Raw genomic sequence first — 13,031 nt, 5'->3', positions numbered from 1 at the left:
ACAACAAATAGCAAAATTTGTTCCATAGCTTTAAATTCTACTAATGGGAGTAATATCATTTAAATGAGATTAATGTGAGAAGTTAAGTGCTAATTGCACATCAGGGTAGTTGAGAGAATTTTCTGTCAAACAAGAGTAGTCGAAAATAAGTAACCTAACTGCAGGAACATGAACGCTTGGATTATTCATTTCACAAAATCTAAAAGAAAAAATACTAGCACATGCTGAATAGCTTCCAACTAATAAACAAAGTAGAGACACTAGCTATATTTAATGACTGTGTGATAGTCATGGGTATATTTATAATTACCTGCAGCAGTGTACAATAATATCTGCATAATTTAGGGCTAGGCTCTACTGCTAGCATAAAATGACTGTTAACTAAGTTCACTGATTAGCTCCACTTCCCAAGTAGAAGATCAGTGTTCAAGAAATACCTTAATGAAGATAAATGGCTGAATCTTGACTACAAAATGGATAATTACATTCTAAATAACTGAGGAAAAAAACCTATATAATTTCATACTTAATGGCTTCCAATAGGATGTCAATTAGTAATTCATCTGGAATGCTTTTTCCTTTCTTCAACAATTTCTGTGATGCGGCACCAAGCTGGGCTCGTACAGATAGCTGTGGAAAAGTGCAGTGTAAAACTAAGATGATCAGAATGTTCACAACACTCACTGTTAAAAGGAGTATGATTCTACTTCATATATTGTATATTATATATTATATATTTTAGTGTAATATTTATTGTGCTATTTAATTATATTTCATATTTATTTTTATTTATTAAGGATAAATAGTTTTAACTGATGTAAAAAAGGCCTAATTAAATTGAAATCACCAGCTGATTTCCATCATTACACCCATAAAAATGTTAGACAGAAACAAGGTTGAGAAACAAAGTATATGAAGGACAGGAGAAAAAAAATTAAGTGTCCAGTTTCTAAACTTATTCTGATTTTCACTACCATGAATCCACTGACAGTTTTATACAACAGCATTTAACTTCATTATTTCTACAGGGATTTTTTTATATCTTAGCTTTCAAAATATTTTCCAGTGAGCAATAAATTCAGAGATCACTGTAGAATTAAGTATTCTTGAAAATAAAGAAATCTTGTTATGGGATGAATGATCTGCTTGGCAGCAGCAAAATCAGGAATATACTTTTGCTAACTCAGAAGTGACTCAGAAACTACCATATCTTACATAAATGTTAGATTTAACAAGAAGATACAGAATATTAACAGTATGTACGAATCTAATCAACAAACACAGGAATAGATTTTCCTATCAAAATGCTTGCAATGAGGTCAATAAATTAATTTCAGAATGATGAAAGGGTGACATTATTTAAGTAATTTAATCATTTTAACAAATGCATCTTTATAAAGTAGAAGCTAAAATTGGATTACAAACCTTGCATAGGCCATCCTGACTGTTATCTGATTTAAATTCATGCCCAGATGGATCCTTTTTGACAGGACAATTGCCTAAAATAGGTACATTATAAAGTTTGACAATTCTAATACTAATATTTAATATTATTTAATTAATATTATTTAATATTAATGTAATTAATACTAATATTTATTACTACAGACAAACGACAAAAGTATATGCCTCATTATTGTTCTCTGAACAAATTGATACAGAAGGTATATACAATTGTTAGAATCATAGGATTATTGATTAATTCACACTGGAAGCAAATTCTGGAGGTCACCTAGTTCAAGTTCAATCTTCTGCTCAAAGTGGCATCAGTGAAAATGTCAGATCATGTTTCTCAGCTGCTTACCCAGTGTGATCTAGAAAACCTCCAAGGATGGAGACTACACTACTTCTGCATGCAATTTTTTTCAAAGTTTGATGGTTCTCATGGGGAAAAGGCCTTGTCTTATGTCCAGCCAGACGGGCAATAAGATATCTCCACAACAAATGGAAGGCTAGGGAAAATGTGGGCCTGCTGAGAGAGACTTGGAAAAGACTGAGGTATTCCAAGCCCCTGTGACTATCAGAAAAGTCTGCATCAAGAAAGATTTACCCATTCTGGAAGAGGATCGGCTTACACAAAACATAACATAAACTGGAAATACACAAGTCCATGGGACCTGATGGCATATACCCACAAACACCAAGGGACCTGGCCAATGCCATTCCTAGGCCACTCTCAATAGTCTTTGAAAAGTTCTGGTGATTGGGAAAGGTTCCCAGGACTAGAAGAATGCAACTGCCACTCCTGTCTTCAAGGAAGGCAAGAAGGGGGAATTGGAGATGTACAAGCTAGGCAGCCTCACCTCAGTCCCAAGGGACTGATGGAGCAAATAAGCATGGAAAACATTTCCAAGTCCATTAAGGACAAGAAGGTGATTTGGAGTTGTCAGCATGGATTTACAAAGGGGAATTCATGCCCGACTAACCTGACAACCTTCTAGAATGAGGTGGCGGGCTCAGTGGTTGAGAGAAGATCAGCATATGCTGTTTACATTGTCTTTTGCCACCGTCTTCCTTAACGCTCTCACAGACAAAGTGATGAAGTACGGACTAGATAAGTAGGCAGTGAGGCGGACTGAAAACTGGCTGAACTGCCAGGCTCAAGGGGCTGTGATCAGCAGCGTGAAGTGCAGCTGATGGCCAGTGATCAGCGATGTAGCCCAAGCACTGATTCCGAGACCAATACTGTTTAACATCGTCATTAGTGACCTGCATGACGAGACAAAGCATACCCTCAACAAGTTTGCAGATGATATAAAACTGGAAGGAGTGGTTGATGCACCAGGTGGTTGTGCTGCCCTTCAGTGGAACCTTGATGGGCAGGAGAAAAGGGCTGGCAGGAATCTCATGAAGTTCAGCAATGGGAAATGCTTCTGGTGAGGAAAATCCCGTGCCTCCAGTACCAGCTGAGGGCCAACTGTCTTGAAAGCAGCTCTGCAGAGAAGGCCCTGGAGGAGAACAAGCTGACCATGAGCCAGCAACGTGCCCTTGCAGCAAAGGACAACAGCGTCACGGATCACATTCAAAAGATATGGCACTGGTGAGACCACATCTGCAGTGCAGTGTCCACTCTGGGACTCCCCAGTGCAAGACAGACATGGATATATTGGACCAGGCCCAGAGAAAAGCCCTGACAATTCCTAAGTTCTGGGAGTATCTGGTGTATGAGGAGAGGCTGAGAGCTGTGGCTGTTCAGCCTGGAGAAGAGAAGGCCTGAGGGGAACCTTTTAAATGTTTAGAAATATCTGGAGTGGGGAGAAGAGTAAAGAAAACAGAGACAGACTCTTCTTAGCGGTACCAAGTAAAAGAACAAAAGGCAACAGACATAAACTGAAACACAGGAAATTCCATTTAGAAATAAAAATATTAACTGTAAGGGTTACAGAATATTGGAACATGTTAGTGAGGTTTTGGAGTCTCCATCCTTGGAAATGTTCAGCATCCAACTGAACATAGTCCTGAACAACCTGCAGTATTGACAGTGCTTTGAGGTGGAGCGTTGGACTAGATGATCTCCAGAGGTCCCTTTCACCCTCAATCATTCTGTGATTCTGAGTTTAGATGGCTGAGCCTAGTGTCAGTTCCTTAGTTGGTAAGATCTGCTGTAGAGAAAAGTAAAGTGAAGGGAGGTGAGGGCTTGTATTTCCTTCCTTTGGAAGCTGCTTTTAAGCTGAAGCTCTCATCCTGGACCCTGCTTGTGGTACGTTACAGCTGTATAGCAGCCATGTCTGCACCCCATGTCCTGTCCACTTGATTCTGACCCTGACACACAAGTGCTGACTTGAGTTCCCAGTTTGACCTCAGACTTGCTTCATTGGAACAAAAAGGGGCCCAAACAATAGGCCTCAAACCAAAGTTGACTTCTGAGTGAATTCCCCGACCAGCAATCAGCATCTTATCAGCAGACTGAAGCAACCAGTATCTTATCAGCATGAAAATGTAACCCTGGGAACAATCCTTGGGAACTATAAGTAAACAATAGGAAGTAACTATAAATCCCAAATGTAAAGAAAAACAGAAACTCCTCAGACGTGCGGGATCCTGGCCAGATCCGGACATGCCTGAGTGAGGCATATCAATCTACCAGATATCTCCTGTGCGTTTTGTTTAGACTTGTTTGTTAAACTGTATAAAAGCTGGACCCTCTCACAGCAAAGACGGAGACCTCACCTACGAGCGGACGCACTGCGTAGGACTTCCCAATTGCTGGGAAAGGCTCTCCGACCCTTCGCTGTGACGGGGCTCCCCAGCTGATGCACGGGTCTGGATGATGGTAAAGTATGAGGGCAATTGGTGATGTATCTTTCTTAATCACTATAGCTAGCTTTAAATAGTAATGTCTAGGTGCATTACCTTGCTTATTCTTTCTGCTATTTCTACTATAGTAAAATTTCTATTTCTACTAAAGTAAAATAAGCCTTTTTCTTTAGCTTGGTGTCTGTGTCCTTTGTGTTAACCCCGTCAATTGGCAAAACATTCATTGGCAGAATCGCTGGGTTATCACCAGATGGAAGCTCATGATGATCAAAGTCTCTGGACCTGATAGTGACCCTGACTTCAGTCAATATCCTCACTCCTTGTTGGTGAATGTTGGTGCTTCCTGCTTTGCTGTTGCCCTCGTCACCTAGCTCACCTTCCTCCATGGAGCAGCCTGCACTTGCTGCTCCCAGATATTAGGAATGTGTCGAAACATGAAATTCATAATGGAAACTACTGTGAAAACTCAGATGTCATGGATAGGATACTACCTGAAATGTACAAGAGAAAGGGGAATTGCCATCTAAATCTAATAAGATAAGAATTAATTTTATAAATATATATCTACACATATAAATTAAATGTATACATACCTTTGGTTCCATTGTTAGGTGGTTCTGTTTGGAGTTTCTTTAGAACTTCCAGTGGTGATTTTGGTAAGTTTTTCTGGACCTTGTATTAATTGTGAAAGGAAATGGATTAGAAAGGAAATTACATATTAGAGGAAAAACAAGCCTGTCAATTCAAACTGACTCGTGAAGTCTTGTAAATCAAAACACAGACTTAAATTTGAAATTGAATAAAAAAGTTGAAACTATATGCTTTCTTCATTCTGTATTTCATTCTAATGTCCCCATGTGAGCCAAATCCAAAATTAACAAAAATCATTACCTCATTTTGTTCCCCAGAACTCTCTGCTTCTTGTGGAATCACATTGTGTTCACTTTTCATTTCATTTTTAAGAAAAGCTTGGATAGCCTCCTCAACTAGAGTATCAACACATAGTACCTGAATATTGCAAACTAATACACAAAAAAATTAGGCAGCCTTAAAGTTTGAGTTGAGCATACATAAAGAAAGACTATTAATGGCAATTAAATTAATTGTTTTGTTTGGGCTTTTGATGTCAGCTGTTTCCACTGTCTCTTCTCTATAACTACTGCACAGTGTGTATCCACAATCACATGGCTATTTTGCTAGACTCTTCGATTACAAACATTCCCAGAGAAGTTTGGCAAAAGCATTTTCAAATTCTCAATGCAGAAGTAATTATGTTAACATTATATTCAAGTTCAGATATTTTTAATCTTATTTTGCAAGATAATGAATGAATGACTTGCAACCAACCCCTGTAAAATACAGACGCATCTGGGGTTCAAGGATTAGTAATGCAAGGATTTGGACAAAGGATTTTAATTTTAAGATTTGGATTTTAACACAAATAAACATTGTTAAGAATTTTTGGAAAAAATAAAAGTATCTCTACCTTTTTCAATAAACTTTACACAGGTCGTTTTTCCACTAAAAAGTTTTCCCAAAATACATCCCTTGACAGGAAACGGAGGAAATACAGGTGGTGCAGATTTGGGTTTTGGAGGATAGAAAATCTCCATCAGTCTACGAAGCACATGACCCAATATGTTATTATTAAGAGGAGGTTTGATTTCATTGTTATCTTCAGTTGGGCACCATTCCCCTGTCATACTCTGTATAAATGACAAATTACCGAATAATTTGTCAATATGCCTTGTCTTTCATTTTTCTAGATATATGTATTTATATTCAAACACAATACATACAATAACCAAATCTGAATAGTACTACATAATAAAGTATTTTTTATAATAGACCCTTGTTAAAAGCTATAATTATGTCCTAATCATTAAGCAGTTATTGATTTTCACTAATACCTAGACAAGAGAGACAAGTACTCCTACAACCATTTTCACAGATTCCTAGAATCCTTTTTTTTAATTCCATAAACATGAAAAATCATTTCACTAATTCCACAGAATCAATCAGTGGTAGATTTTTGGAATAAAATCCCAGTATCCTAATATTCAGCATTCTAAAAAGTGGGCAACATTATTGCCCAGTATCACATATAAATATTTAAAAATTTTTATGGGCAATAATTTAAAATATATATATTTGCCTAACACACATTCAACAGACAGAAAAATAAAACCCAAACCAGACAATCCTAAACAAACCCAAACCAAACAAACCACCATATAATTCAAACAATTTTAAGGGAAGGAATTACTGAGTAGAAATTTCCAGTTCATCTACTCAGAGACCAATATAAATTTATCAGTGATATGAGTTACCAGCATACAGTTTAATGAAGTTTTGCTAGTAAAGATACTCTTACCAGCAATCACATTGGAAGAAAGATGGGAATGGAAGGATGTAGTCAAAAGAATTGTACACAGAATTGTGCTTTTGCCACTCTAATATATACCCTATCAGTATTGGATCTTATAACACTAGGAAAGTCCTGATGTGCAGCTTATGCTATGAGAAGCTAAAAGTGAACATTTTAATACGTAGGGTCATACTAGTCCTGTATTAATTATTATTTCGGTGCAGGCTACTAAACAGTTGTTTGGAAGATATGCTGACTAATAATATTCCCAATTAGATTCTAGCTTGTCACCTCATCTGGGGTGCACAATAAAGGATTGAGAGGCAAAACCAAATGTTTCAGCAAGAGCAATTCCAACTAGGAAAAAAAAAAATGAAGAAAAAAATGTTCACAATGAGACTAGTTAAGCACAGTAACAGGTTGCACAGAGAGTCTGTAAAATCTCTATCCTTGGAAATACTTGAAAGTTCACCAGACAAGGCGCTGGACAACCTTACCTGACTCAGAAGTTGGCCCTGCTTTGAGCAAAGAGGTTGAACTAAATGACCTCCACATCCCTTTCAAGCTAAACAATTGTATCATTCTATAACTTAAATATTTATTCACCATCAACAGAAGCAACTAGTTTCGAAGTTCTGCTGAAAGATAATGTTTGAATTCACATTCCAGATAAGATATGCAATCTTTTCCTGAACTTACTATCATGAATGATATATTGCCACAGCATACATTCTGCCAACAAAACTTTATCAGTGTTGACTTTGAAAATATGTGCATTAGACAGAATAACATAATGTAACTTATTACCTCTCTAAATATAAATACCACCTTGTTTTAATCAGTAAAAACAAACAAGAAAAAACTTTTTGAGTTTTGCAATATCTCCTCTCATATCTCAAAAAGCATACTTCTTAAGATGTAATTGAAAAGACACGCTTAAAAAACGCAATTCCTTCTCCTATATGAACAAGTCTTCCTTAAACATGTAAGCAGAGATGGATCAGTTATTTAGAATTCTATCAGGCCTATAGGAAAAATTAGTTCCAAATGGAATGGGCTCCCCATTCAAAGTACTCACCTTTCAGATTTCTTACCCTTTTAACCAGAAGATTGCTAGACTGTACCTGCCTTGAGCTAAAGTAGCTTACCTGTCAGAAACAAGTTTTCAAGTATCCAGGTGACAGTTATATAACTCCTAGTCAACACTTTTGATTGAAGCTGGAAATTATTTGATATCTTGAGCAGTGCCTACTATTATGCTTTTTTTTTGGGTGATTCCATTAATTTATTAAGTGATAGGCCACAACTGATCATGTGGCAGTTTCCAAATATTTTCAAGCTCAATATAATGTGGAATGTGCAATGGACTGATAGCACTGTATTTTGTTCTTGTATTTTATCAAATATATTTGACACTTTTAGTCAGTATTCCTAATGTAAACTTAGTATTCTTGAGATATGCTAAAATGCCCATGCTCACTTTTTTCTCAAGAGTTAAGAAAATCAGCATAAACTTTGTTAGAATGCCCTGCCAATACACTTTTATCTAGAAGCAATACTTCGAAGATATTAGGTATTCACTTAGGTTTTTAGAAGACATAAGTATGAAATGGTGCCAACAATTTTACACGTCATATGATATCAGCTTTTGATGAATACTGATTCAGAGAGGCATAATACTAACATCGGGAAAAAAATTAATTATGTGAATGTGCATTTGAAACAGGCTGGTAGTGAGAAGGAGGCTTTAAATGTGTCATTGAATGTTTGCAACATTCAGTGCCCTTACATCTAGAGAAGATTACTGAAGACTAGAGAAGACTACTTTGTAGTATAAACAAAAATACGAATGAAAAACTTAATTTTCATTAGTTCTCCCTACTAACTGCTTCCTGCATGTCCTCCCTGCTGTCTTGTATATGTATTTTTTTTTCACCTAAAGAAATTGATCATGAAATTCATTATATGAGTTGATATGGTCTAAACAAGGACCTTATAAATAGACAAATCAGAAAAACATATTAAGATTGAAAACAAAGTAAATTGAGCTGTCAGACATTCATCAGAGAAACTTGTAACAAACATTTATACTCATTGCAAAAGAAACTGTACCAATTGGTTCGGGATGTGGATAAAAGCACACATATATTGTAGTTACAATTACCCAACAAGTCAATGACAGGTTATTTGCCATGATTTTGCCATATTCTAGTTAAACAGATTATTTGAAAACATTAAATATGTAGGGGGATTTTTTTTTTCCAAAGAAAAGCATAATTATAATTTGCAAAAAGTTGTACATTACATTTTAACAGGGAAACATTCATCCTTCGTCTTTCACTTGTGAAATTACATTAATGTATTGTAAAGTTGAAGAAAAGCACCTTGAAAAATACTTATATTCTAACAGGAGGTTAACAAAAATGTCAGCCATTTTTAGTAATTTTCACAAACATTACTGTCTTAAAATAAATGGATCACTCAAGCCAATAAATCTTGTTAGAAAGCTTTCACTCAAAATTGCTGAAATTAAGACTACCAGGTTTTGCAACAGATACAGTATTTCATTTTACTTGCTATTGCTGGATACTCTCTGTTACATTTTCAAATGTGGTAGCATCAACCACACTTTCAAATTCCAATTAACTAAAAATTAACTTCATTGTAAGTAACATGTTGGTCCTATGAACTCAGGAGAGAAATATGATCAATGTTCTATTCAAGAATAAAATTCAAATAATGTTTTAAAATTGATCTAGTGCTACTAACATAAAATATAGCCATATATTTCATATAGAACCCCAGACAATGAAAATAAAATGCATGTCAAAATCTGATATTAGAAACTAGTAAAAGAACAAATTGAAACATCACAACAAAATCTTTATGATTATGAAAATCAAGGTGTATTATCTTTCATTATGTCATATCTGTTTGATGTACCTTGTATTCACCATAATCTTTTTCATCTAACAGATTAATTTTATTCAGCTCTACAAGCTGTTCTGGGCTCAGTTCATTTGGCAAAGGTTGAATTGAGGCTTGTTCATACAATGGTTTTCCATTAAAAAAAAATTCCTTCCAATCAAGCATCAGTTTTAATGGAATTCTGCTGCAGAAAAAAAAAAAAAAAAATTAGTTCCAAAATAAAAATTAAAGGGGTTGTATATTTGAGAATAGTGGACCCAGACTTACAAGAATCACAATCATAAAACAAGGATATGCTAAACTAGATATAGTTGATAATGCTTTCTGCAACTATTATAGCTTTTTATAAGGGCTTGTATGACAGCTGTAGGTACTCGTAGGCTTCAGTATTTTCACAGATGTGTCATCACACAGTATTTGGCGGGCAGATCTGTGCAGTAACAGTTTTGCTATAGCTATTTTTCCCTGCTCCAAAATATTCTTACCTTTTGTGGAGTAAAGCTTCCTCTCACCAAAAATCTATTGAACTTTTCCCTGGAAGCTGAAGTTAATTTAGAACTAAATAAGTAATTACAGGTATTTTTTCCTTTCTTTCTTTTAGAAAGGAAAAATATTCGTATGAAACAAGAAGACAAACTGCATATAGTAGCAAACTAAATGCAAACAGGATGCTGACATATGTCACATTAGAATTCTATGGCTGCTAAATAAATAAATTTAACAAATGGTCAAAATGAAAGTTTCTACTATTTCTTAAGATTACATCAATTTGGACTCTCTTTTTTTTTAGTAATGATTGTAGATAGTTGAGTGTTATAGCTTTAAATAAACTCTGCATTTGCTGTTCAAAAATAATTCAAAAATAATACCTGTTGTATACATCGTGCACAATTAAGTGCATGGAAGGACAGACAAAGAATACCTATAGTGAGAGTAAATGCAGATACAACCTTGATATGCATACTTTTGAAAGATATTTCAAATATCTGTACATATTGTGCACCACTCAGTACAAGCAAATGTGACACTAGCTTACACTGGAACTACAACTGTGTCAGACAAGGAAATCATCAAATCACCACTAAACACTGTCTAGGCTGACTATTTTATCATGTACTTACTAGGCCTAAATTTACATAATTTACATAAAACTTAGTAATACATATTCCATAATGTTACAGATTTATTATTTTAACATACAATTACATTAAAAGATAGTGAAGATTTTAGCATATTTTCCAATGCTGTAAGCATTACCCCAGAGTATAATCACTGAATGAAAGAACAGAAACACCCCACTTTGTGGTTTTGGAGACACACCTACAGCACAGGCACTTGAACGTTACTGCTTTTTTAGGACCTTCTCAGAAACCCTCTGCAATTAGGGCATGTCAGAACAGGAAATCATAGTATGTAGAACTCAGAAGACTTTGGACTGAGGTGCTACTCTTAGGACAGTCCAGGCAGGTTGATATATCTTAGAAAATTAATTCTGTTTGTATTATACCAAGGAAGCATATAGCTAGTGGAGCAATCTAGAATGAGATGAGCACCACTCAGGTTTTAACTTTTAAGCTAAGGAATTTGTTCATAAAAACAGGCAATCAGTAGTTCCACAAGCTGTAGAATTAGTTGATCTTGCTCTCCTAATGATTCAAGTTAGTTGAGTTTTCAATAAATTATGCTAAGGCTTTAGCATTAGTTCACCCCGTATTACATATCAGTGAATCTTCACATGAAAGCAATATCATCATTATTCCAGACAAATTAATTGGAGCTGTCCTGTAAGATATCTGAGAATCTACATAAGATGTTATGGTGCTAAAACCAGTCTGAATAATTAAGCCTAACAGCTTCCTAACAGCTGTTATTTTTGCCTAACAGCTACTATACTCACTTGTTTGTCAGTAGACGATATTCTCCTACTTTTGTGGACAAATCAATGATTTGGTCAATCACTTCTGAACATATAGAAAAATGCTTTTTATAGCGTGCCTGAGCTCTTTCAATGGCAATTTTCTCATGACGTTCTCTTTCTTTGGTAATTTGTTCTTCATAATCAATTTTTTCTTGTTTTGCAAGAGCCTGGAGGTTTTTTTAAAGAGTAGATTTGAGATTGCAAAGAAAATGAAAGTGCAGAAGTGTACAGTCCTGGAAACAAAAATTAACTTGCTCATTTAAGTCAAGAAATGAAAAGAGCTAGATTCTCACCAGAGTTGAATAGGGAACAAGAAGATTAGCACATAGACAAATCTAAAAATTTGTATTCATCCTACAAATTCCAGTTTGTTTTCTTTCTAACTGCTAAACTATAATGAAATAAAGGAGAAATACATTACCTCTTTCATGACAAACATATTCAGTGCTTAAAGGGCAGGGAAACGTGAAATGATGCTGTCTGCTTTTCCTAAGGAACTATGCAGATGCACTGGTAAAGGCTTAATTCCACTGAAACCCACAATGGAATACTCATTTAGAATAAATGCCAAGTAATTTAATTTACAAGATTCCAACTCACAAATAATTTGATATTATTGATGCTCTTCAATCTGAGAAAGATTTCTGGTCATGGTAGAAACTTATCAGTAGTTCCTGTGATAGTGTGTTCCTTTTGGCCAAAAGGGTACTTAAAGAAATGTAATCAATAGCTATAGTTGCTGATTACATAGGGCTCCAGCTGTGTTGAAGAATTTGGAGCTGCTAATTGTTTTCGGTAGGGGCAAAATAAGATTTCTACCATCACTTTATGGCCTACTGTGAGCACAGCACTTGGCCGTTTGCCACAGCATTAGGAGTCCTTTTAATTTAATAATCAGCTCCAAGCTCCAAGGTAGAAATTAGCACTCAGGAGTGAGACTCCTTCAGCATTTGTCGAAAATGGATGTTAACAGGTTACATCTAAAGGAAATTAAAACCATGAGTCTTGAAACAAGATCTTATGTCATTGTATTCTGTCATTTTGCCTCTGCAAGACTGGGCCTCTTACACTCAGCATACAGAGATGTTTTCCTACAAAGTTATACTCAGTTTGGAAGAAAAGATCAAAATTAGAATTCAAGTCGCTCGGCTTCATCCCTTATTAATTGAGCTGTAACTCTGAACCCATATAAAAGAATATATTCATCATTAAATCACCCTGCCCCTAGAAAAGTCCTAAATTCTAGTCCTAAAATTTGACAATACAAATTCCATTTTATAACAGGAAGGTACTGTAACAATCCTGCAGCAATTCAGGGACCAAATAATCTTTTACCGCTTCTCTATCAAGAGCTTCCTGGAATTCTTTCAGTCGTCTTTCTTCATATTGTTTTTCCCTGAAAATTCTGTTTTGCCTTAACACTTCTTTTTCATGTCGAACATGCATGAGTTGAACAGCAATCCTCCGCTCCTGCTGAGATTGTCTCATTAGTCTGCAAATAAGTTGCTCTTCCTGGTAAGCCTCCTAAAAGATAGAAAGTAATAGTATTATGCACAGCTT

General features: G+C 35.5%; 1 protein-coding gene across 7 annotated transcripts in view; it reads right to left on the bottom strand.

Moving 5' to 3' along the window:
- SPEF2 (sperm flagellar 2) overlaps positions 1-13,031 on the bottom strand; it is a 68,408-nt gene that overhangs the window by 34,717 nt on the left and 20,660 nt on the right. For 5 of the 7 annotated variants that reach the window (XM_032992266.2, XM_032992268.2, XM_032992267.2 and 2 more), the window contains exons 8-15: positions 12,807-12,995; positions 11,451-11,638; positions 9,569-9,737; positions 5,744-5,963; positions 5,149-5,279; positions 4,851-4,929; positions 1,426-1,499; positions 527-630 (exon numbers count right to left, since the gene is read on the bottom strand). In XM_032992266.2, the coding sequence (XP_032848157.2) occupies positions 527-630; positions 1,426-1,499; positions 4,851-4,929; positions 5,149-5,279; positions 5,744-5,963; positions 9,569-9,737; positions 11,451-11,638; positions 12,807-12,995 (1,154 nt within the window). Of the gene's footprint in view, positions 1-526; positions 631-1,425; positions 1,500-3,498; positions 3,603-4,850; positions 4,930-5,148; positions 5,280-5,743; positions 5,964-9,568; positions 9,738-11,450; positions 11,639-12,806; positions 12,996-13,031 lie in introns of those variants that run through there. The other 2 variants (XM_032992273.2, XM_032992272.2) reach the window with 2 other exon arrangements.

Source organism: Tyto alba, unplaced genomic scaffold, assembly GCF_018691265.1.
Source record: "Tyto alba isolate M040663 unplaced genomic scaffold, T.alba_DEE_v4.0 Super-Scaffold_42, whole genome shotgun sequence".
Taxonomy (NCBI): domain Eukaryota; kingdom Metazoa; phylum Chordata; class Aves; order Strigiformes; family Tytonidae; genus Tyto; species Tyto alba.
The sequence above is the reverse complement of the archived record's forward strand: the minus strand, read 5'-3'. Positions and strand labels throughout refer to the sequence as shown.